The sequence below is a fragment of the Cannabis sativa genome, chromosome 6 (genome assembly GCF_029168945.1).
Source record: "Cannabis sativa cultivar Pink pepper isolate KNU-18-1 chromosome 6, ASM2916894v1, whole genome shotgun sequence".
In the NCBI taxonomy this organism is placed as follows: domain Eukaryota; kingdom Viridiplantae; phylum Streptophyta; class Magnoliopsida; order Rosales; family Cannabaceae; genus Cannabis; species Cannabis sativa.
The window spans coordinates 22,661,671-22,688,137 of NC_083606.1; the positions used below are offsets into that span (position 1 = coordinate 22,661,671).

Sequence of the window (26,467 nt, forward strand, 5' to 3'; positions counted from 1 at the left end):
ATCGAATCCAGGCCTTCGACCCATTACGTTCGAACCCATTTACAGGCCCAAGAGATGACCGTTATGTTTCCCGCGTAGAACAACCTTTTGTATCAACTGCTTGGACAGTTGAAGCCAAAAAAACCATATAAAGAAAGAACCAAAGCTCCATTTTCTTACCATCTACTCTCGAACTCAAAGATCTTCTTTTTGTTTTTCTTCTCAACAAAGCAATGGTTTTGAAAATGGAATACGACCCTATCAATCCACTTCCACTGGAAGAAGATGGAGGTCCGGAGAACTACTTGGAGGTCGAAACTTTGTCCATGGCGACTAAAAATTACGTCGAGAGCCCAATCTTGAGCATTTATCGACAAAGAGCTGTAATGGTAGCCTATAAAGTCAGTTCTCGAAATACCCCCAATTAATCATTTTCTTTCTTTATAATTGTTTATCAGTTACTTGTGTTTCTATTCTTTATTTGGAATGTTCTGAACTCTGTTATTGATTGTTATAAGGATCGTACAACGAAAGTTTTGTTTATAATGGTTTTCATTCATTACAAATTGACCCATATACAACACATGTATAAAGAACGAAGAATTTGAGAGAAAGAAACTAGAATTTTAGTCAATCTTGTTACAAATTTCAGTCTTAGAGTGGAAAGACTGAGAGTTCAAGTTTGAAAATTTCTTGATTTCTTGCAGTACTCCAGATGTGAAAACTTTGATCCAGTCATTCCCTATCTTGCTATGAATTACTTTGATCGTTACCTGTCAGCGACTCCTGTTATCAAGGTATTCAAACTAGCTTTGATTTTAATGTATTTGGTCTTGATTGAGTGACTAGTGATGTTATTGACTGAGAGATACTCTTGTTTTCATAGGCTGTAACGAATACTGGTCAACGAGATCTCGAACTCCTTGCACTCTGTTGCCTTACACTTGCTTGGAAGATGAGAGACCCCAGTTTCTTTCTTACCGAGTATCTTGTAAGTATGAATAAATATCGGTATATCACATTTCTACTATCCTTACATTACATGATGAAGTTATTAGTCAAGCCTTTCTTTGTTCTTGTTATATAAACAGGATGAGCATCCAGAAATTAATGTTGTTACACATGGACAAATCCTCACTATGGAGCTTTACATTGTCAAGGGAATTGATTGGCATCTTCGTCCTGTAACACCCTTATGCTATGTTCCTCACTTGGAAGGAAAGTTAAACACAATCTATGGCTTTCGACGTAGCACTATTAATCAGATCATTATACAATCAGAACGCAGTAAAATCTCCTCATCACATTGCCAATTTTGTTTCTGTTTTTGATCATTGAACTGGTAGATTTTATAAATCATTGTACTGAGCTTTTATTAACACAGGCGTCCGAGTAAGGCTATGTAGGCCTTCAGTTGTTGCAGCATCAGCCTTTCTTGCAGCTTCATCATTTCTCTATCCCTCACAATTTTCTGGCTTTGTGAATCAAATGAGTTCAGATACATTCTATGGATTGGTAAAACAAGTTGAAACAATGAGAACTGTAATTCATTGGTCTTCTCATATTTTCAGAATTTATGAGAGTTGTAACCATGTTTGCTTTTTTACTTTGGCTCTTCAGTTTCAGGAGGACATTGAAGCGTGCACCAATGCTATGATTGATGTTTGCAAAGAGTTGAAGCTATGGATTGAAAGTGCAATCCAAAAGGGCCAGTTCCGTCCAAGAAGGAAGATACGAGCTGGAGTTGCATCTCAAGAATTCATTGAAATATCTGAAAATATTGATACTTCTGGAAGATTGAAACAAGTGGCTGCTGAACCATCTCATGAAGTTAGCTCTGGAACATCTAAAGAAGGGACTTCGAAACTATTACCTGAACAAGTGGTTGATGAACCATCTCATGAAGTTAGCTCTGGAAAATCTGAAGACGCGACTTCGAAATTATTACCTGAACAAGTGGCTGCGGAACCATCTGAAGAAGCTGGTGCCGAAAAGTCTAAAGAAGTGGCTGATGAACTGTCTCAAGAAGCTGATCCCGGAAAATCTGAAAACGTGGCTTCTGAATTATTACCCGAACGAGTGTCTGATGAACGGTCTCAAGAAGGTGATGCCAGAAAATCTAAAAAAGTTACTTTTATATTACCTGGACAAGTGGCAGCTGAACCATCACAAGAAGATAGTCCCGGGAAATCTAAAGAAGTGACTTCTGAATTACCTGAAGATGTGGCTAACAAACCATCTGAGGAAGCTGGTGCCGGGAAATCTGAAGGGACTGTTGAATTGCCTGAACAAGTAGCTGCAAAAACTTTTGATAAGTCTGAGACAGAGGTTGTTCAAACATCTGAGATGTCTGAGCTACAGCATGCTGAAACTTCTGAGAAGTCTAAACATGATGGTGCTGGAACATCTAAAGAAGCTGCAGAAACATCCATTGGAGTGGCATCGAATTATGGTGAGAAAAGCTCACAGAGACCAGGGAAAGAGAAGGTGGAAGAGGCAGAGTTGGTAGTGTTTCCACAGACGGTAGTTGAAAGCTATGAGATGCAGTTTAACTTTCCAGTTAGGTGGGAAATAGAAGAGAGATTCGTAGTTGCGGATGATGATGATGATATTGATGATGCTTTTCTCATATTCTCTCCTACGCTTGACATATTGGCTCCAGTGGCCCCTCAGCAGAATGTAGAACCTCCAATACAAGATGAAGAAGTTCAGCCGAATGGTCCATTTCAAGAATTCTGTGGCTTCTGCTGCAAATGCTGTTGTGATTGCTGCAAGCTTTTGTAATGTCCCTATAAGTAGTAGAATTTTTCATACAGAGAGACAAAGATAATTCTTGTGGAGAAGAGTAAAAACACGAAATAACTGAAAGTGAAAGTTAATAATAACATTGTAGCTATGGATAAAATGCATTCAATGAACACCAAATGTATATGGTTTTTACTTTTACCTTTTTTTTTAGGTAAATGATTTTAAGCTTTTACCAAAACTTTCTTTTGATCTTGTTGCTCGAAGGTACTAAGTAGTTATTTTCAACAGAAGAAGGTACTAAGTAGTTGGAAGAAGGCTTTAAAGGTCCCATTACTAACTCTTCATTATGTACCAAATGCAAGAGGGAAAATATAATAAAATCATTTGTTTTTTGTTGTCATTTGATTTTTTGTAGTTTGGTGACCCCACTCACATTTTCTAATCAATTAACATTATTCTTTGAAAAAAAAAGTGTTGTTCATCAGAAATGCTACCAACCACTATAAGAGATGTCATCTCGCTATGTATATTTCAATATCGAGTATTGTTCATTTTAATTTAATAGAGGATTCAAATTACCTATCTAATACTATGTCTAAAATTAGTGTCTAAACAATCAATGCAACACGTGTATCTCTCTTTCTTTTAATTATGTCTAAACCATAATTAATGTGTAAAGACCAACCAAAGGGTAAGACCAATATTTTTAGTATGACAAATGTAGAGTTTATTGTGCTTCAATTGATTTTAACAATAAATAATAAAAATACTGTTATAAATAATAACAACACAGAAAGAACTTGAATCAAGAACAATCAAACTAATCAAAACAAGATTAGCAACAAATATTTCATATCAGAAAAATCAAAATAGCAAGAAAAAAAACAGAAAACGAATGTAAAGAAAGCAAGATTTTTATACAAGTTCGGCCAAATTAAAGGGCCTACTTCTTGTTACTTCCCTGAGCTATCTTCTCTATTAAATTGATGAATTACAAGTTTGAGTTGTTGAGTGAACAGTAATAGATTAATAACCTTGAAACTTAGCTTGTGTTTCAACTCTAAGAACATTGGTCTTGGTCCAGTTTCTCAACTTTCTTCACCCATTTTTTCTCTTTCTATGTCTCTCTCCAACTCAATCTCACTCTCTCTCAATTTAGTATGAATTGTGTTACAATACCCATATGACTAAAGGCTTTTAAATAGGTAAAAGAAAGACTCAACTAAATACCAAGTGCACTAACTAACATAAAAGAATGCTATAGCATTTCAAACAAAACTTACTAGACCAATGTTGTAGCATTCGAACTCACTAACAGTTGTTTGTTAAAACTGTTATAATCCAATTTGTTTGCTTTATGAATTACCAAACAAAAAATACCACCTTAATTCATGGAACCCAACAAGACAAAACCTCGGGGGGAGTGATCTAGCTATCTTAAAATGGAGTAAATGTTCAGCAGTTCTAAGCAATGTTGAGTGAGAGAGCTTTAGTTCCTGCATCTGCAGGATTCTCTTTAATAAGTACCTTCTCAAGTTTGTTGTGATATTTTGCACACGCAAGTGTACGTATCGTTACACGTAGTAAACTTAACAAGAGTGAGGTCGATCCCACAGGGATTGTAGTTAAGTACGTTGAAATTAAACTTTTACTTCTATTTGGTTAAATAAAAATTAAGAAAGAATTTTAACAATAAGAAAACTAACAAGAAGCAAATATTTAAAAAAAAATAACCGTTAATAAAAACTAGGGTTTCGATTTCAATTGCTTCTATTGATTATGGCCTAATATGATTATTTTCCTAAGGTTAGTTTCTATGCAATAGCAGGTTTACTAAGGTAATTAGTCTTCTAAGATATATAAATCTCAATCACATGCAAACTTTCTACTCTCGTGATAAATTTAACATGCAACAGACATTAAACACAGATTCCCTATAAGCTATCTAAACCATATAGGTACTCTCGTCCTATATCGAAATTCAGTTCTATTTCACTATAGCATAATTGACACTCACTTCTCAGATTTCGCATCAAAATCATAGACAGTTAATTGGTGATCAGGCAATTAAAAGTAGTTAAGCACAAATGAAATAGAATACATAAAAATTAAGGGGGAAAATAAATCATATTAAAACCATAAAATAATGTTAAACAATCTCCATCTAACCCTAATTAAATGTTTAGCTACTCATGTTTATGAGAGCAAAATCACACATATTAACTTTAAGAAAAGACATGAAAATAAAGAAGAGAAGAATGTTGAAAACCCTCTGAAGAATGACTCCAATATTGCAGTTGATCTCTCCACTTTGCATCTGTATTCTCTTTGTTTTTCTCTCTAAAATTGCTTGCTGAAATCAACTCCCTTCTTCTCTTAATATAGGTATTGAAGGCCTAAAAAGATGGAAAAAACGCACATGTTTAAATTCCCATTCGGATTTAAATTTTTGGGAAACCTCAAACGAGATATTTTTTTCTACTGCGTCGACTGATAGTATTTTGGTCATAACTCTCTCGATATTGCTCAGAATTGGACGATTCAAGATGTTCCGAAAAGATAAAAGAGAGATCTAGAACTTTTATGTTTTAAATTTTGCCAAAATCTAATCAAAAGATAGTCGAATTCAGACTTGAAGTTTTAGCTTTATTTTCTTGCACAATTTTCTCTATTTTAAATATCATTATTTTGTGAGATATCTTTATCTTTTTCCCATCTTTTTCTCTGATATTTTTCTAATCTTCTTCTATTTTAAATCTGCACAAATAAAAAATAACAAGTGTAAAAATGCTCCAAACACGATTAAAACTCAATTAAAAATATACTAAAATTAATCTAAAATTAATACTAAAAATAACCTAACAAATTCCCCCAAACTAAGCTTTTACTCGTCCTCGAGTAAGACATTAAATAAATATTAAACAAGTCAATCTCCAAAACATGAGTAATTTTCAAGTAGCTTCAATAACATGATTATGAAAAAATTCACTGATGCATATAATCCAGAATTTCAGTTCAATTACACTCTTGACAGATTTCAATTTATTTTCATTTAGCTCATAAAATCATAGAATGCAATTAACTAACAATTGAATCACTTTATGCATGCCAATTACAATCATCAGTACGCTAACCCAAAATTCTATATGCTTGCAATACTTACTATTCTCCACTAATATAAATTAATGCACAACCAAGAATCAGAAGGTCTTTCTAGGCTTGTAATGTTAGGCTTAGGGTAAAGGTAGTTGAAATGGTCATTTAGGCTTTACTATACCATAATCTTCTCCAATCATGTCACCCACAATATTTTTCACACAATCCCAATACCCCTTTTTCTAATTACATGAGAGATATATTTTTTCAACAAGTTTGCAACAACTTTATATTTATTTTTTTTTATAGATTTGACACTGGTTGTCAGATTTTTCTTTCTTTTTTTTTTTCTCTTTTTTTTTTTCAAGTTGTTTCCAATCAAATTTTTTTATATATATTCTCTCAATTTTCACAATTTTTTCCACACATACAACAAACTTCCCATCCAAATTCCGCCAAACTAAAGATCTACTTATGGTATAATTAGGGTTAAATATTTGGATATTCATAGGTTTATCTTTCTTTGCTCAATATGTGTAAAACAAATAAGTTAAGGCTCAAAAAGGGTAACGAGGGTAAACTTACAAGGATGGCTTGAAAGGCACAATCGATCCAAAAAAAATACATAAATCACTTTCCTAGTCATGCATAATTTATTATGTCGCCTCAAATAGCAAGTAAGCAAGTTCTAGAATTTATTTCAAATAATTTTCTACATTTCACAATTAGCATACATAAATCAATTCATTTACTAGAAAATTACCTAATATGATTCTATGTTCTTTTAAAGCGTAAAATTGAAATTAGTCACGAATATAACATCACCAAGCACACGAATTTTTCAAAAAATAAATAAATTTTTCAAATCATGCTATCTACCTACTTTCAAATTGACTCACATTAAGCAAATTGACTCACAACAATAAAAACTAAAAATTAAAAATTAAAAGACATAAAACTTAAAAACTCAAAATAAAAATTAAGTCACCCCTCCCCCCAAACTAAAGTGACACATTGTCCCCAATGTGACATTAAAGAAAAAGAAAAGGAAACTTACCTGGGTGCCACATCAATAAGCAGTTGATGCCCATAATAAGCGTCATGCAAGACAACTTGAAAATTGTTGTTGTACTTGCCTGCAAGCTTGGCAAGCGATGAGTTTGAACCAAAGTAAGCACCAACAACGTAAGACTTTGACTGATGAGCTTGGGGAGAAGCCTTTCGTAGCTCGTAGAGGATATAATATGGTGTTGCTGAACTATATGGATCCATTGGTGGTTTATTTGTCAATATCATTAATGAAGTCTAATCAATGATGCCATGTGCTTCCTTATCCTCCAATGTCACAGTATTTACACTTTTATTTATCAACCCTTCTTCTTGTTGCTCACTCCCCACTTGGCTATCCATACCCTTGCTTGTGATTTCATATTCAATGCTTTCTTGATCATGGATGAATTCATTCTCTTCCATGATTTCATTCGCTCCACGATATTCATTATTTATCAAGTAAGAATCTGATGTAGCCAAATTTTGAGTTAATACCACTTCAAAAGGATCTTGATCTTCAACTGTAGGCTCCTTATCTTCCTTGTATTCAAATAATGACCCTTCTTCATTGTACCAATAACTCTCATAACTTTCATCATTGGAGTTATTACATTCTGAATCACGAGCCATTGAATTATCACATAAGGTTCTCACCATGTCAGTTAAGCGATTAATCTCTCCTGGAAGTGATTGTAGAAGTGCTAGTAGTTGCTCCTCTTTTTCAGTTTGTTGGGATGAATTTGGGCAATAAGGTGGGTATTGGTGACTCCAACCCTGAAGTGATGGATCCCAATGCCAGTCGTAATAAAAATCTGCCATATTAGTCAATAGGTCTATTACATCATAGCCTCTCATTAATAGAGGCGCTTCAGTGACCTCTGCTCCATAATCAACCCAGCTTCTTGTTTCATCCTTAAGTTCGTTATAAAATAGCCACGTAAAACACCCACTTGAGAAAGTGGGATAACATCTCTCTCCATACTCTTTAAATCTCCTCCAAGCAGAATAGAATGGCTCATTGTGTTGTTGGGCAAAATCCTCAAGGTATAGCATCTAGATTTATCTTGCAGGTCAAACTCATAAGTAAAACATTATTAAAATTAAAAAAATAAAACTAAATTAGTGCTAAAAAGATAAAAATTTGAAACAACATAATTAATACTAAAACTAAAAAGAAAAACCAAATTAGAACAAAATTTAATTTTTAATAATATTAACTAACAATCCCCGGCAACGGTGCCAAAAACTTGTTGTGATATTTTGCACACGCAAGTGTACGTATCGTTACAAGTAGTAAACTCAGCAAGAGTGAGGTCGATCCCACAGGGATTGTAGTTAAGTACGTTGAAATTAAACTTTTACTTCTATTTGGTTAAATAAAAATTAAGAAAGAATTTTAAAAATAAGAAAACTAACAAGAAATAAATATTTAAGAAAATTGACAGTTAATAAAAACTAGGGCTTCGATTTTAATTGTTTCTATTGATTATGGTCTAATATGATTATTTTCCTAATGTTAATTTCTATGCAATAGCAGGTTTACTAAGGTAATTTATAGTCTTCTCAGATATATAAATCTCAATCACATGCAAACTTTCTACTCTCGTGATAAATTTAACATGCAACAGGCATTAAACACAGAAACCCTATAAACTATCTAAACTATATAGGTACTCTCGTCCTATATCGAAATTCAGTTCTATTTCACTATAGCATAATTGACACTCACTTCTCAGATCTCGCATCAAAATCATAGACAGTTAATTGGTGATCAGGCAATTAAAAGTAGTTAAGCACAAATGAAATAGAATACATAGAAATTAAGGGGGAAAATAAATCATATTAAAACCATAAAACAATGTTAAAAAATCTCCATCTAACCCTAATTAAATGTTTAGCTACTCATGCTTATGAGAGCACAATCACACATATTAGCTTTAAGAAAAGAGATGAAAATAGAGAAGAGAAGAATGTTGAAAACACTCTGAAGAATGCCTCCAATATTGCAATTGATCTCTCCACTTTGCATCTGTATTCTCTTTGTTTTTCTCTCTAAAATTGCTTGCTGAAATCAACTCCCTTCTTCCCTTTATGTAGGCATTGAAGGCCTAAAAAGATGGAAAAAAACGCACATGTTTAAATTCCCATTCAAATTTAAATTTTTGGGAAACCTCAAACGAGATATTTTTTTTTTCTGCTGCGTCGACTGATAGTGTTTTGGTCATAACTCTCTCGATATTACTTGGAATTGGACGATTCAAGATGTTCCAGAAAGATAAAAGAGAGATCTAGAACTTTTATGTTTTGACTTTTTCCAAAATATAATCAAAAGAGATTCCAATTCAGACTTGAAGTTTCAGCTTTATTTTCTTGCACAATTTTCTCTATTTTAAATATCATCCTTTTGTGAGATATTTTTATCTTTTTCCCATTTTTTTCTCTGATATTTTTCTAATCTTCTTCTATTTTAAATCTGCACAAATAAAAGATAATAAGCGTAAAAATGCTCCGAACACGATTAAAACTCAATTAAAAATATACTAAACTTAATCTAAAATTAATACTAAAAATAACCTAACAAAGTTCTATCTCTCCATCTTCAATATTCTCTTTGATCCAAAATATTTTGATGCCAATGTATTTTGATCACTCATTATAGACTGGATTACTGCAAAGATGTACAACAAATTATTTGTCTAAATACATAGTAGCTCTCTTAGAATTCCCTTGACCCACAGTGCTTCTTTGAAAGCTTCTGTAGTTGTCATGAACTCTTCTTTGGTAGCGGACAATGCTACCATTGGCTGCAGCTGTGATTTTCAACTAATGCAGGAGTTGTTCTGTTGAAAACAGTAGCTGGTAATTGACTTCCTTGTGTCCCTGTTAGATGCATAATCAGCATTCACATAACCTTCCAATTCAATCTTAGTTCTATGCTTAGTGAACCTTAAACGAATTTGTGATGTAGCTTTGAGATACCTTAATAGCCGCTTGAACCCTTTCCAATGTTCTCTTCCAGAGTTTGACATAAACCTGTTGAGTAGACTAACAACATAGGCAATGTCAGGCCTTGTGGTAATCATGGTGTACATAACACTTCCAATAGCTTCTGCATAGGGTATGTCTTCCACGTCTTTCTTCTCTTGATCACTTTTGGTGATTGATCTGTAGTGAGAATGAAATGGCTTGTTAGAGGCACATTTACATCCTTTGAATTTGTCATGTTGAATTTCTGTAAGATCTTTTCAACATAGATGCTTTGTGACACCATCAAATTCCTTTCCTTTCTATTTTTAATGATGACAATGCCCATGATTTTTCTAACAGCTCCCATATCTTTCATTTTAAACTGTTCCTTGAGAATATTCTTTAATTTAGTGATCTGGCTCATGTCCTTGCCCATTGTTAGCATGTCAACTACATGTATGAGTAAGAAAATTGAACTTTCCTTGTCCAATTCTGTAAAGTATAGGCAAGTGTTATATTTGACCTGGTGTACTACTTAAGTCCATGTAGGGATTTTTTTCAAAAGGAAAACTAGCTCTCCTTTCTTGGATTCCACCTTGAATCCTTCAGGTTGAGACATGTAAATTGTTTCGGGATATTGGTGGCTAAACTACTCAAACTACACATCTAGTTACACTCCCTCTACTCCTGTTTTATTTTGCTCGACACTATTTCGTCACCCTACTCTCGTTTGACCCCAAACCGTCCTATGTGGCAAGCCAAATCACAATCCATACCAGCTATTTGGTGCCACGTGAAAACTAAAACTCCAAAACCCTCATTAATAAAACCCTTAATTAATTGAAAACCTAAAAAATAAAACAAAATCAAAGCCCCCATAATTAATTAAAATTGTTATCCCAATTTTTGCACAGGGTGACATGACATTCTTTTAGGTGACATGTGGAGAAAATTCTTAGACCTGGACGGATGGTATGCTCCACGATGTGTTGCCCAATGTAATTTATCATTCATAAATAACTCATCTGAGTCTTAGCATGGAACTTCTGGATAGGGTGAATGAAACTGTCCGAGCAACAAATCTCATAGTGAAGTCATATACACTGCAGACAAGATCAAGAAGGGGGACGAAAAAACTCATATGAAAGGCCCTGAAAAAATACTCAGAAATCTGAATAAGATTGACTCGTAGACTATGCAGATTTTTAACTGCAAAACCACGTAAAAAACCCTATGTTCATACTTCATATTTCTATAGTTTTTATTTTTTCTGTGTGGAATTATTTTTGTGAGGCTCAAATTTGGTTAACGAAAATCTGCGTTAACAAACACCAAACAATTTAAACTAGTTGTTGGAAATTATTTTACCAGGATCTTAGATCTACTCACAAGTATGTTGATTAACACCCTAAATATGAACTTTTTAAAACGATGAAATAAACACATATAAAGTTTAGGAAACCTTACATTGGGTGCAGCGGAATATAATGACTCCTTCCGTTCAGATATCTAGCATTTGATTCCTTTCTGTAGCAGAGCATTATCAATATTTGAACCTGGATCTCTTTCTCTGAATCTTTGATGCTGAAACTCCTTCTTGCTGAAAGTCTTTCTTCACGATCTTCCTCACTATGGTTGAGGTATCACTTGCTGTGTGTGGACACTACTCTCACACTAAGAATTTCGAAATTTAAGAGGGAAGAAAGAGAGAGGGAGTGGTCGGCCAGATAGGGAGAGAGAAGGCTCAGATTTTTTCTGAATCAGAAGTGTGAAATTTAAGTGTAAATTTCCCGAAGCCTTCACTATCTATTTATAGCATTCCACTAGGGTTAGGTTTGAATTATTTGGCATTAAAATAATGAAAATATCAGTTTAAATTCCCTACAAAAGTGGTCGGCCATGCTTAGTGGATTTGGGCCTCAATTTTTACAATTTTGCAGTTTTATCTTTTCTGCACCTGATTTTCTCAAAAACGCCAATTTTCAAATTCAATCATTTAAATGCCAATTCTAACTATTTAATAACTATAAATAATTATTAAATAATATTGTCATTTATCATATTTATTAATTGAACCATACAAAGTATCATAATTAACAAATATGCCCCTAAAACTCTTTCCTTACAATTTCGCCCTTACTTAGTGAAAAATTCACAAATAGACATAGTCTAATTTGAGAATTATAATTGATTAATCAAAACCAATTATATGAGTCTTACAAGCAATATTATCTCAACTAGTGCGGGGACCATGGGTCTATATAACCGAGCTTCCAATAAGTAGATCAAGAATTTATTACTAAATTCACTAACTTATTAATTCTTCGTTGAATCCACGCATAGAACTTAGAATTGCACTCTCAGTATATAGAATGCTCTATACGTTCCACCATATAGACACATCATTAGTTATCCATTGTTATAATCCTAATTTGATCAATGATCCTCTATATGAATGATCTACACTGTAAAGGGATTAGATTACCATTACACCCTACAATGTATTTAATCCTTAAAACACTTAACCCCGTATAAATGATATTTCAGCTTCTGTTAAATGAGATCTCCACCATTTATTTTCGTTTGGTCAAGCTCGAAGGAGATCATCCTTTACTTACTATTCGCCAGATAGAAGCTATAGATTCCATGTTTATGTTAGCGCTCCCACTCAATTGCACTACCGTGTTCCCAAAATGTACGTATCACCCTGATCTAAAAGTAGGCTTAACTAACAAATCAAAGAACACGAATAGCCTCTCGAGATTGAGCCTAATCATAACAGGATTAAGATCATTTGATTTAGGATCAACTAGGCGATTGACTTGAATAGATATTACAGTAAGTTTAATAAATCTAAGTCAAAGTTCAATATCGGTCCCTTCCGATGCATACTCCATGCATCCAACCTGAGCTTTACTTTAACCAATGCTCTGGAAAGAACATAGCACTTCTCTAAATGCAAGTAAACTCTGTTGTAGATTATCATATCAGTAAAACCCTGTGTCTGATAAATCTAGGAAACTTTATTCACATAGTCATGTTTACTTTCCAATGTGTTGACAGCACAATAAATAGGATCAAGTATGTGAAAAGGGTTTGAAACGAATTCATACATTATGTACATATAATCATGAAATAAATCATGTGAACCATGCAACATTAAATGTTATTTCTGATCTATATTAATAAGTAAATCTGATTATATTGAAATGAGTTTTATTTAGGGCATAAAACCCAACAAAAAAATCAAAACACAAAGAAAAAAGCAAAAAATTAAAGTAAAGAACAAAAGATTTTTATACAGGTTCGACCAAACCAAAGGGCCTACTTTTTGTTACTCCCATAGTTATTGACTTATCTTCTCCATTAAAATGATGAATTACAAGCTTGATTTGTTGAGCGCACCCAGAGAACAATTATAGATGAATACCATTGAAACTCAACTTCAGTTTCAACTCCAAGAACAGTAGTCTTGGTCTAGTTTCCCAACTTTCTTCACTTAGTTTTTTTTCTCTCTCTTTCTATGTCTCTCTCCGACTCGATTTCACTCTCTCACAATTCTATATGAATTGTGTTACAATAACAGAATGATTAAAGGCCTTTAAATAGGCAAAACAAAGACTAAACTAGCTATCGAGTGCACTAACTAACATAACAAAATGCTACAACATTTAAGACAAAACTTAATGAACCAACGTTGTAGCATTTGAACTCGATAACAGTTTTTTGTCAAACTGTTATAATCCAATTTTTTTGCTCTATGAATTACCAAACAATAAATTGGGGGTGTTTGCGGTGCTGGTGGTGCGGTTTTTGATAATTTTTTCAAATTAACCCGCACATACAGTTTTTTCCAATTTTTTAAACTGCACTCGCACAGCGAAACTAAAAAACTGCAAAAACCGCACTGCAAAAAATGGTGCGGTGCGGTGCGGTTTAGACTATCGCCAAATAATTAAACTATCACAAATACAACAAAGCTTGAACAACACTTGTCAAAAATATCATAAGGCTTGAAAATAAATATGAAAAAAAAAATAAGTTTTAACAATACAATAATTAGTGGGCTTTGAGTTGAACATTCACATATTGAACCTAAATAAATATAAAAAATGATATTTATATAAGGGTAAATTGCGGCATAAAAACCTAATGTTTCGGATTTTATACACTTAAATACCTAATGTTTATTTTTAGAGGCAAAAATACCTAATGTTACAATTCTCTTATACTGTTACTACCACTTCCGTAAATATAGACACGTGGAGGGCACAAATGCATTACATTTATATATTTTATTTTAAAATTTAATATTCTTAATATCAAAAACTATATACTACTTGTTATTTTTTAAAAAAAATAAGAGAGATGCAATACTAAATTATTATAGCTGAGTGAATAAGTGCAGTATATGGAACATGATTATCGAATTGAAGTGCAAATATCATGTGAAAAATGTTATGAGAACTGGGTTTTATTTTTGAAACAAGTAGCATTAAGTTTCTGATATTAAAAATATTAAGTTTTAAAATAAAATAAAAATAAATGTAATGCATCTGAACCCTTTAAGTGTCCATATTTATGAGTTAACGGAAGTGGTAGTAATGGTGTAAGAGAATTGTAACCTTAGGTATTTTTGCCTCCAAAAATAAACATGAGGTATTTAAGTGTATAAAATCTGAAACATTAAGTATTTATGCCGCAATTTACCCTTTATATAATGTGCGGTGTGGTGCAGTTTGAACCGCATATTAACATGCCGCAAACCGTAGCGGTTTAGGAAGAATCAAACTGCGACTGCACCACAATGAATTTCAAACCGTATTTTTTTTTTTGCAGAGTGCGGGTAGTTTGAGCGGTTTGATGAACATTCCTACAACAAATACATTTAGTAACTTTATTTTTGTTTTAAAATTTTGATTTTGAATTTCAAAAGAATAAAATTAGTAACAATTTTAAATAATTTTTATTATTTTTTAAATATTTTAACCTGTATGATTAAAAAAATAAATAATTGTTATAAAAATAAAACACTACTTAAATATTCCTATTTATTAAAAAACAAAACATTGAATATCCCAGTATCACGGTAAGAATTGGGTTGTACGGAGGGATGCGGCAACTCGCAAATGTCCACACCTTGGTTTCCCGCCAAAACCACAGTTTCGTTATAAACCCAGTGAATCATTCCCAACGGCTCATTCTTTCTTTTTTCTCATCTGAGCAAACGCTTTTCAGTAATTACTCTCCTTTGTTTTGGATTCAAACAGCTTCATCGCAAAATGCTGAGAGTACCTGATTATGATCCATACAATCCAATTCCTTTCCATGGAAACCAACGTAATAAGTTTGATTACTACTTTAAACTTGAATCTTCCGTTACGGACCCTGAGGATTACGACACAAGGAAATCCCGATATAAGTTTCGTTGCCGTGCTCTAATTGTGATCTTCAAAGTAAGTTGTTACTTTTTCCTGAGCATAATTTATATTCTTTTATTGATTTGATTTGAAAAAGGGAAAAAAAAAATTACCAGTAGTTTACGCAAGTTCTTGTTCTTCAAAATTTTCAATTTTGTGCTTTTGTTTAAAAAATTTCTTGGTTTCTCGGCAGTATTCCAATTGCAAAAGCTATGATCCTTTGGCTTCTTATCTTGCTCTGAATTATTTCGATCGCTATCTTGATAATGGAAATCGTGTACCGGTATTAATTGAACAATCTTGGAATCTTTATACCTATTTTCTCAGCTTTGCTGCATTTTTTCCTGTTGAGTAATAATTCTTGCATTTGTTTTCTCAGAATGTAATGAGTTGTCTTATCCACAATGTGGAACTCACCGTTATATGCTGCCTCACACTTGCATGGAAAATGAGAAACATAACATTCAACATCTCTGAATATCAGGTCAAATTTAAACCTCTGTTACCCATAATGGTCCTATTTTTATTATCTCTAGATATATTATGATTGATTTGTTTTGTCTAAACAGGCAGAGATGCCAAATCTAAGGCAAATTACGGAGGAGCAATTCATGGAAGTGGAGTTTGGGATTCTCGAAGGACTTAACTGGGACCTGCGTGTGATCACACCCATATGCTTTGTGCCGTTATATACTACTAGATTTCTTGGTACTTCTCATAGAATTAATAAGAGAATTATCCATGATATCATCATAAATTCACATCAAAGTAAGTTTGATACTTCACTCTGTTTTGTTTCGTTTCGTTATGTTATGGTCTGCTCTGTTCTTCTTACTATGCTTTATTAAACTTAGGCTTATAACATTTAGTCCTTGGTCTTCCACACAGGCAATTTTATGAAGAAACAGAAACCATCAGTTATTGCAGCATCAGCTCTTATTGCAGCTTCCTATTTTTTGTATCCCCGCATATATGCAACCTTTCGTTGTGGATTGAGTACGGAAAGGTTGATTCAGGTAAAACCCTGTTCTCCCTTTATTCTATTATGAAGACTATCTTATTATCATTTTTTTGGTGTTTCAGAGGTGCGTAGGCCGTATGATTAAGCTGAGCAAGAAATTGAAAATTTTTCCTGGGACTGATGATAAGACAAAAAGCAAGGTGCAAGAAGAGTCTGGGTCTGAAACTCCTGAATCAGAGTACTCCGAAATACTATTTTTCAATGATGTATTACCTACACAACTTGAGCAAGAAGAAGATACTGCTGAGAAATTTGTACAGAGAGAAGGTAAACAAGTGGCCACTACTAGCGAAACCAGATTGGAGAGGGGAGCCGATAAAGGAAAGGGGATAGTACTACAACCTGAACAAGTAGAAGACCCTCCTGAAAAATTTGAACAAAGAGAAGGTAAACAAGTGGTGGCTACTAGAGAACCGAGCTTGGAGAGACCAACTGATAAAGGAAAGGGGATAGTACTACAACCTGAACATGAAGAAGACCCTCCTGAAAAATTTGAACAAAGAGAAGGTAAACAAGTGGTGACTACTACCGAGAGATCGTTGGAGGAAGAGATGGAAGAAATGCAGTGGAACTTCCCACTAAGGTGGACGGTTGGAGAGTTATATGGTGGACTGATTGACATCTTTGAGCCTCCCTCGGAGATTGAGCCAGCTGTTGATGATTGTTCTGATCAAGATGAACCCCTGCCAGAGCCATCTTTCTCAGAGTTATTACAACATGATCGACAACACATGGCGCCAAATCCATTTCGTGAACTCACCCGTGAAAGACAAGCGTTCGAGGTGGCTGCTCAACAGGCCCTTCTAGAGGCCCAAAAACGAGCTCAAAAAGTTCATCATGGTCGGGGAAAATGTCTAATCAACAACTGCTTCTGTTGTCTCTGCTGCTGCGATTCTTTAAGCAGCTCAGGCTCCAGTGACCAACAACCTCTTGCTCCAAGCTTTGTGGTTGGTACACTTAACCACTGTTGTTGCTGCAAGAGCTGCAACCTTCTGTGATATTAGTTACCACAAAACACTAAGACTTCTGTGATATTAATACACATCCAACTGATACTGTAGTTTCTTACCAAACTTATATCTTTGCTTTCTACATAATAGAGTGATTTTTATTCTTCTTTCCTTTTGTGCTCAGAAATTATGTAATGTTGATTGATATTCAAAAACCACGAAATGGATACAACATACATAGCTTTTTTTTTTTTTTAATAATTTTCTTATTTTTCAATTCAAGCAAGTTTACGTGTAATATAAAGCGACATTTTTCAATAATAAAAACTCAAGCGTACCATAATTATTTTAGGGATAATTACCGTAAGTCACAATTTTTTTTTGTCAAAAAAAAAAAATACATTTTACATTTAATGAATTCTTTTTACATTTTTACGGTTTTTTATAAAAATAACATGAAAACAATAAGAAAACTACAAAGTAACATAAATATAACATTTAAATAAATCAAAATACCAATAAAAAATAACATGCAGATAACAACAAATTAACAAGAGTACAACATAAAAAACCCGTATTTTCTGTAAATAAAATGAAAAAAAAAATTGTAAAAATGTTTAAAATTCCGTGAAACCGTATTTTTGTAATTTTTTTTTTGTTGTTTTTGTGTATTTGTGAAATTATCCCTTTTTAAGGCTTTTTTTTTTATGTATATACTAAAATGTCAAAATTATTACACAATACATTAGACAGACCCTATAAATATTTATACAGCAACAAAAATTTATAAAAATGCATTTTGCTCTATTAATTTAGCCTCATTAACCGCCCTCTTCAACAACAACAACTTCCAGCAACCGAACACAAAAGGCTCGAAAATTGATGAAGAAGAAAAGAAGGGAATTTAAAATAGTAAAGGAAGGAGGCTCTCTTTTTCTAGTTTTTTCTGAAAAAGAATAAAAACTAGGTTATATGAGATGGATGAGAATATGAAAGCCATCTTATCCCTTTTATAGTATTTCATCTAGGGTAAGGATTTAAATTATATGGAATAAAAAAAATAAAATAATAGCAAAATAAACACTAAGTGGCCGGCCATAAGATGTGGACCCCACTAGTTATAATTTTGTCATATTCAACAATTTATTTTTCTTTAACCTATGACATATTTTCTAATTTTAATCCTATAAATATCAAAAATATTTATTTAATAATTATAATTAATTATTAAATAAAATTATCATTCATCTTATTTATTAATTAGACCTTACAAAGTCTCTTAATCAACAAATAAACCCTAAAATCTATTTTCTTCACAATTAAGCTCTTGCTTAGTGAAAATTCATAAATAAGACGTAGTCTAATTTTAAAATTATAATTGAATAATTAGCACCAATTAACTGAGTCTACAAGCAGTATTATCTCAACTAGTGTGGGGCCATGAGCCTATATAATCAAGCTTCCAATAAGCAGTTTCAGACTTTACCACGTAAATTCTCTAACTTATTAAGTCCTCCTAATTCCACTATAAATTCGGAATTGCACTCGTAATTATATAGAACACTCTATATGTTCTAAGATATAGATACACTATTAATTATTAATTGTTATAATTCAAATAATCAATGATCATCTATAGATGATCTACATCGAGTAAGGACAAATTTACCGTTCTACCTTTCAATGTATTTTATCCTTAAAATACTTAGCTACCTATAAATGATATTTCAGTAAATTAATATAATTAGTGAAATGAGTACTCCACCATTTATCTCTATTAAGCCAAGCTCGAAGGAAATCATCATTTCACTTCTATGTATTTATAGAAGCTATAGATTTTGTATCCACGATTAGTGTTTCCACTCAATTGAACTACCTATTCTTAATATGTAAGTATCGATAAGATCCAATTGGTCCACTTTAACAAACAATTCAAAGAACATAAATAATACAATTGAACTAGAACCTAACCATCTTAGGATTGAGATCATTGATTTAAGATCAACTAGGTGATATTGTCTCAGATAGATATTACAGTAAGTTTATGATATCTTATCCAAGTTAAATATCAGTCCAATCCGATGTATAACAATACATCCAATCCAAGCTTACTTTACTAATTCCCTATAAAGGACATAACATTTATCCAGGGTGTAAGTATACTACATTGTTGATTATCATATCAGTTGAAATCATGCGTACTAATAAATTGTAGGACTTTATTTAATCACATAATCTTGATTACTTTCTACTGTGTAGACAACACAGTAATCATGAATATCAATATGATAAGAATTTAGATAAATTTATAAATCAAACAAATGATGATGTAATGAACATGTGAACCAAGTAATACATTAAACAATTAATGAAATAAATCTATTTCTTTATTGATAAATGAAAATTCAATATTACATTGAAATTTTAGTTAGGGCACAAAACCTAACAAACTCCCACTTGCACTAACATAAACAATTAGTACATTTCAATTAATCATTTATTCTCTATGTGTTTTTCAAATGTAGTTTCTATCAAAGTCTTGGTGAATAGGTCAGGTAGGTTGTCTTCAGTATCAACCTTTTCTACCAGTACATCTCCTCTTGCCACATATTCTTTATTGATGTGATACTTCCTCTCAATGTGTATACTCCTCTTTTGGCTTCGAGGTTCTTTACTATTGGCTATAGCATCAGTGCTGTCACAAAGTAACACTAGTGGTTTTTCCATTCCTGGAACTGTTCGAATTTATTTTACCAGGATCTTAGATCTACTCACAAGTATGTTTATTAACATCCTAAATATGAACTTTCTAAAACGATGAAATAAACACGTATAAAGTTTAAGAAACCTTACATTGGGTGCAGCGGAATTAAATGACTCCTTCCGTTCAGATCTCTAACCCTTGTATCCTTTCTGTAGCAGAGTATTATCAAGATCTGAACCTGAATCTCTTTCTCTGAATCCTTGATGCTGAAACTCCTTAGCTAATGATCTTTCTTCACGATCTTCCTCACTATGATTGAGCTATTGCTTGCTGTGTGTGGGCACTACTCTAATCACTAAGGTAATTTCGAAATTCTAAGGAAGAAGAGAGAGAGAGAGAGAGAGAGAGAGAGAGAGAGAGAGTGGCGGCCAAGGTAGAGAGAGAAAGGCTCAGGTTTTCTGATTCAGAAGTGTAATTGTCCTGAAGCCTTCACTATCTATTTATAGCATTCCACTAGGGTTAGGTTTGAATTATTTGGCATTAAAATAATGAAAATATCAGTTTAAAATGCCTACAAAAATGGCCGGCCATGGCTTGATGGATTTGGGCCTTGCTTTTTGCAATTTTTCAATTTTAACACTTTTGTATCTGATTTTCTCAAAAATGCCAATTTTCTAATTCAACCATTTAAATGCCAATTCTAACTATTTAATAACTACAAATCATTATTAAATAATATTGTCATTTATCATATTTATTAATTGAACCATACAAAGTATCATAATTAACAAATATGCCCCTAATAACTCTTTCTTTACAATTTTGCCCTTACTTAGTGAAAATTTCACAAATCGACATAGTCTAATTTGTGAATTATAATTGATTAATCAAAACCAATTACATGAGTCTTACAAACAATATTATCTCAACTAGTGCGGGGACCATGGGTCTATATAACCGAGCTTCCAATAAGTAGATCAAGAATTTAGCACTAAAATTCACTAACTTATTAATTCTTCGTTGAATCCACGCATAGAACTTAGAATTGCACTCTCAGTATATAGAATGCTCTATATGTTCCACCATATAGACGCATCATTAGTTATCCATTGTTATAATCCTAATTTGATCAATGATCCTCTATATGAATGATCTACACTGTAAAGGGATTAGATTACCGTAACACCCTACTATGTATTTTATCCTTAAAACACTTGACCCCGTATAAATGATATTTCAGCTTATGTGAAATGAGTACTCCACCATTTATGTTCGTTTGGTCAAGCTCGAAGGAGATCATCCTTTGCTTACTATTCGCCAGATAGAAGCTATAGATTCCATGTTTATGTTAGCGCTCCCACTCAATTGCACTACCGTGTTCCCAAAATGTACGTATCACCCTGACCTAAAAGTAGGCTAAACTAACAAATCAAAGAACACGTATAGCCTTTCAAGATTGAGCCTAATCATAACAGGATTAAGAACATTTGATCTAGGATCAACTTGGCGATATTGACTTGAATAGATTTTACGGTAAGTTTAATTAAATCTAAGTCAAAGTTCAATATCGGTCCCTTCCAATGCATACTCCATGCATCCAACCTGAGCTTTACTTTAACCAATATTCTGGAAAGAACATAGTATTTCTCCAAATGCAAGTAAACTCTTGTTGTAGATTATCATATCAGTAAAACCCTGTGTCTGATAAATCTAGGAAACTTTATTCACATAGTCATGTTTACTTTCCAATGTGATGACAACACAATAAACAGGATCAAGTATGTGAAAAGGGTTTAAGATGAATTTATAAATCAAATAGACAAGCAATTGGTAAAGTGAACCAAAACATACACAAATGAATGAAAAATACTTTTGTTTCTTTATTGATGTTGAATAAAATAGATTATATTGAAATGGAGTTTTATTTAGGGCATAAAACCTAACAGGAACAACACCAAGTTCTGTGAAGAACTTTCTTAGCCAGAATAGTTCTTTAGCAGCCTCAACGGTAGCTATGTATTTGGCCTCCATGGTAGAGTCAGATATTGCAGATTCCTTGACACATCTCCAAGTAACTGCTCTACCCCAAGAGTAAATACCATCCTTGAAGTAGACTTTCTGTCATCAAGACAAGCCTAGAAATCTGAGTCGGTATGGCCTAAAAGATTTAAAACAACAACCTTGTAGACTAACACATAATCCCTTATCCTCTTTAAATATTTAGAATATTCTTAACGACCTTCCAATGTTCCTTTCCTGGGTTTGACTGAGACCTGCTCATAATTCCTACCGCATAGCAAATGTCTAGTCTAGTGCATAGCATATCATACATTAGACTTCCAACTGCTGAAGCATAAGGAAATCTTCTCATATCTTCTATCTCTTGGGGATCAGTGAGACATTGTTCCTTAGATAGTCGCACACCAGGTCTAGAAGGCATAACTACCCCTCTGATGTCATTCATAAAGAATCGCTCTAGCATGTTATCAATGTAAGCTACTGTTGGAAATTATTTTACCAGGATCTTAGATCTACTCACAAGTATGTTGATTAACACCCTAAATATGAACTTTCTAAAACGATGAAATAAACACATATAAAGTTTAGGAAACCTTACATTGGGTGCAGCGGAATATAATGACTCCTTTCGTTCCGATATCTAGCCCTTGATTCCTTTCTGTAGCAGAGCATTATCAATATCTGAACCTGGATCTCTTTCTCTGATTCTTTAGTGCTGAAACTCCTTCTTGCTGAAAGTCTTTCTTCACGATCTTCCTCACTATGATTGAGGTATCACTTGCTGTGTGTGGGCACTCACTCATTCACTCAAGGAATTTGAAATATTGAAGAAGAAAAGAAGAGGGTAGTGGTGGCTAAAGATAGGGAGAGAGAGAGGCTCAGTTTTTTCTCAATCAGAAGTGTAATTTTCCTAAAGCCTTCACTATCTATTTATAGCATTCCACTAGGGTTATGTTTGAATTATTTGGCATTAAAATAATGAAAATATCAGTTTAAATTCCCTACAAAAGTGGCCGGCCCTATACAAGTGGATTTGGGCCTCACTTTTTGCAATTTTGCAGTTTTATCTTTTCTGCATCTGATTTTCTCAAAAATGCCAATTTTCAAATTCAACCATTTATATGCCAATTCTAACTATTTAATAACTATAAATAATTATTAAATAATATTGTCATTTATCATATTTATTAATTGAACCATACAAAGTATCATAATTAACAAATATGCCCCTAAAACTCTTTCTTTACAATTTCGCCCTTACTTAGTGAAAAATTCACAAATAGACATAGTCTAGTTTGAGAATTAAAATTGATTAATCAAAACCAATTATATGAGTCTTACAAGCAATATTATCTCAACTAGTGCGGGGACCATGGATCTATATAACTGAGCTTCCAATAAGTAGATCAAGAATTTATTACTAAAACTCACTAACTTATTAATTCTTCGTTGAATCCACGCATAGAACTTAGAATTGCACTCTCAGTTGATAGAATGCTCTATATGTTCCACCATATAGACACATCATTAGTTATCCATTGTTATAATCCTGATTTGATCAATGATCCTCTATATGAATGATCTACACTATAAAGGGATTAGATTACCAGTACACCCTACAATGTATTTAATCCTTAAAACACTTAACCCCGTATAAATGATATTTCAGCTTATGTGAAATGAGATCTCCACCATTTATTTTCGTTTGGTCAAGCTCGAAGGAGATCATCCTTTACTTACTATTTGCCAGATAAAAGCTATAGATTCCATGTTTATGATAGCGCTCCCACTCAATTGCACTACCGTGTTCCCAAAATGTACGTATCACCCTGACCTAAAAGTAGGCTTAACTAACAAATCAAAGTACACGAATAGCCTCCTGAGATTGAACCTAATCATAACAGGATTAAGATCATTTGATCTAGGATCAACTAGGCGATATTGACTTGAATAGATATTATGGTAAGTGTAATAAATCTAAGTCAAAGTTCAATATCGGTCCCTTCCGATGCATACTCCATGCATCCAACCTGAGCTTTACTTTAACCAATGGTCTGGAAAGAACATAGCACTTCTCCAAATGCAAGTAAACTCTGTTGAAGATTATCATATCAGTAAAACCCTATGTCTGATAAATCTAGGAAACTTTATTCACATAGTCATGTTTACTTTCCAATGTGTTGACGGCACAATAAACAGGATCAAGTATGTGAAAAGGATTTCAGATGAATTTATACATTATGTACATATAATCATGAAATAAATCATGTGAACCATGCAACATTAAATGTTATTTCTGATCTATATTAATAAGTAAATCTGATTATATTGAAATGAGTTTTATTTAGGGCATAAAACCCAACAAACTCCCACTTGCACTAATATAAAACAAAATGTGCATTTCAAATAATCTCAACACCTTGATATACAAATCAAGTGTAGCAGTAGTAAACTCCTCGTAATAGGATCTGAAAGGTTGAATTAAACACAACCTTTTCTCCACCATTACTCTTCCTTAATCACAAAATCATTAATAATGTGAAATTCCTCTCTATATGTCTACTCTCTTGGGATACTGGATTCTATACTTTTGGCAACTACTTCTTGGTTATTCAGGAAGTAACACTAGTAGTTAAGGCAATTTGGAATGGTGCCAAAAATGTATAGAACTTTCCTTAGACTGAATAAGTACCTTTCCTGTAACTTTAACATTCAGTCCCTTTCTGGTAGACCTAGAGACTTCAGATAGGTTTTTACACTTCTCCAAAATCACTATTCCACCCCCAGAGTAATCACCATCTTATCAGAAAGATTTTCTAGCACAAAGGCAAATTTCGAAATCTGATGTGGTGTAGTCTAAGAGTTTTAAACACACCCTTACAGACTAACATATAGTTCCTCTTCTTAATCTTAAGATTTACTCGATTGTCTTCCAATGTTCTTCTCCTGGATTAATCTAAAACCTACTCATTACTCCCACTCAACAGCAGGTGTCTGGTCTAAGGCATACAAAAGCATATCTAAGACCTCTCACTGTTGATATAAGAAATTCTTTCATGGCTTTATCTTTTCTGGAATAGTTGAGACTTTTCCTTAGATAAATTAAATCTATGCCTAAGAAGTTGTGAAGCTTCTATAGATTGCCATTTGAAAGAAAATGCTTCAGCATCTTACTAAAGTAAGTTGCTTGCATTAGAGTAAGTAATTACCAGGTATACCACAAGCCATAGGTTTAGATAAACTCAAACCTATAATACTAGGAACAAGAAGTTTTGTTAAGTCCATTGAATAGACTTATAAACGAAAATTTCCTTTTATGTTCTTGTAATGGAAAGTTTAGGTTGCTCCATGTGAATGGATTAAACTATAATTCTTTTGGCTTTCTTCTTAGTTTCTTATCTTGACAATCCATTACTTGTTTAAACTCACAATGGATTTTAATCACTAGTGTCTCCCAAGTCATAAGAAGGTGAGATCCTAGAAACTCTCCCACTACGACAAGGTACCGTGAATTATGTCTAAGAAAACTAAATGGTATTGACCTCTTCGGTTGTGACAAGACAACAAAGCCAGTGGGATCATCATATGTCATATAAGATGATAGAACACATTTGGAATCAAGAATTAAATATCTCCTTTATTTGCTACTTTATTTTCAGACTTAGTCATTATCTTAGAAAAGTAGTATTTGTTTAAACAAACACTTACTTATCTATTGACTATGGGATGGTCCACCGCTAATCACTTAGAATAGCTAACAAACCATGGTTAACAGTTTTAGCTTTTCTTAAGATTTTGATTAGGTCATCCATGAATCTAGTAATGATTTACATTAAGTACCCAACCATTACATCATTCTGAAATTGTATTACCATAGAAGGAATTAGGCAACGACTAGTAACTAATCATCAATATGCAACTCGAAATTTCTGGGGAGGTAAGTTCGGATATAATTCAAAAATTAATTTAATGATCTTTGAACTGCATATCTACTAACTATTTTTCCACCCCTATCAGTTCGCAAGATCTTTAACCACTTACCTTAATGGTTTTAACCATTGCTAGAAATTAATGAAATTTTTCAAACATTTCAAATTTCTTGCTAAAAGGTATAATCTAGAGTTATCGTTTTAAGAATACAACGAGAAACTCATATCCACCCCTGAATGTACATCCATCTGCGAATGAGATGAGCTACTTTCAGTGGATATAGGCATATTAACTCTTTGCAGAGATTGATCTTGTCAAATCCAGTATGAACAAGATACAAATGCCATAGATTAAAAAAAAATGTGGTAGTGTCTTTTGATGACTTAAGTTTAGTTACATCAAAGAATTCTTAGAATAGTTGTAAAGCCCGCTTAGTTTAATTTGGGAATTAGCAGTTAATCATGATTAATTATGAAAAATTATTTATAGCTATTTAAATAATTTATTATACTGTTATTTATGGAATTCAGAAATGCATGGTTATGTCATTCAGTAGTTTTCATATTTTGCATTTCCGGTGCCC

General features: G+C 33.1%; 3 protein-coding genes across 3 annotated transcripts; 2 read left to right on the forward strand and 1 right to left on the reverse strand.

The window, feature by feature from the left end:
• On the forward strand, nt 1-2,965 carry LOC133038819 (uncharacterized). The gene is made up of 6 exons (XM_061117173.1): nt 1-380; nt 687-776; nt 866-970; nt 1,071-1,266; nt 1,364-1,494; nt 1,600-2,965. The coding sequence occupies exons 1-6, from the start codon at nt 213-215 to the stop codon at nt 2,761-2,763; spliced, it is 1,854 nt and encodes a 617-aa protein (XP_060973156.1). The 5' UTR covers nt 1-212; the 3' UTR covers nt 2,764-2,965.
• Nucleotides 2,966-9,692: 6,727 nt separating this feature from the next.
• On the reverse strand, nt 9,693-10,276 carry LOC133039211 (secreted RxLR effector protein 161-like). The gene is made up of 2 exons (XM_061118049.1): nt 10,224-10,276; nt 9,693-10,038 (listed from the first exon to the last, which is right to left on the reverse strand). Exons 1-2 carry the CDS (start codon nt 10,274-10,276, stop codon nt 9,693-9,695), a joined length of 399 nt encoding a protein of 132 aa, XP_060974032.1.
• A 4,607-nt stretch (nt 10,277-14,883) lies between these two features.
• LOC133038820 (uncharacterized) lies at nt 14,884-17,401 on the forward strand. The gene is made up of 6 exons (XM_061117174.1): nt 14,884-15,296; nt 15,454-15,543; nt 15,640-15,744; nt 15,830-16,028; nt 16,149-16,276; nt 16,344-17,401. The coding sequence occupies exons 1-6, from the start codon at nt 15,123-15,125 to the stop codon at nt 17,277-17,279; spliced, it is 1,632 nt and encodes a 543-aa protein (XP_060973157.1). The 5' UTR covers nt 14,884-15,122; the 3' UTR covers nt 17,280-17,401.
• Nucleotides 17,402-26,467: the final 9,066 nt, after the last annotated feature.

Bases quoted from the DNA above. Each gene is read 5' to 3' on its own strand.
- LOC133038819 (XM_061117173.1), top strand. From the start codon at position 213: ATGGTTTTGAAAATGGAATACGACCCTATCAATCCACTTCCACTGGAA. The intron at 381-686 runs GTCAGTTCTCGA...GATTTCTTGCAG, and splicing joins CTGTAATGGTAGCCTATAAA to TACTCCAGATGTGAAAACTT. The intron at 971-1,070 runs GTAAGTATGAAT...TTATATAAACAG, and splicing joins TCTTTCTTACCGAGTATCTT to GATGAGCATCCAGAAATTAA.
- LOC133039211 (XM_061118049.1), bottom strand. From the start codon at position 10,276: ATGGGCAAGGACATGAGCCAGATCACTAAATTAAAGAATATTCTCAAG. The intron at 10,039-10,223 runs GTTTAAAATGAA...TTCTCACTACAG, and splicing joins AAGAATATTCTCAAGGAACA to ATCAATCACCAAAAGTGATC.
- LOC133038820 (XM_061117174.1), top strand. From the start codon at position 15,123: ATGCTGAGAGTACCTGATTATGATCCATACAATCCAATTCCTTTCCAT. The intron at 15,297-15,453 runs GTAAGTTGTTAC...GTTTCTCGGCAG, and splicing joins CTCTAATTGTGATCTTCAAA to TATTCCAATTGCAAAAGCTA. The intron at 15,544-15,639 runs GTATTAATTGAA...TTGTTTTCTCAG, and splicing joins ATAATGGAAATCGTGTACCG to AATGTAATGAGTTGTCTTAT.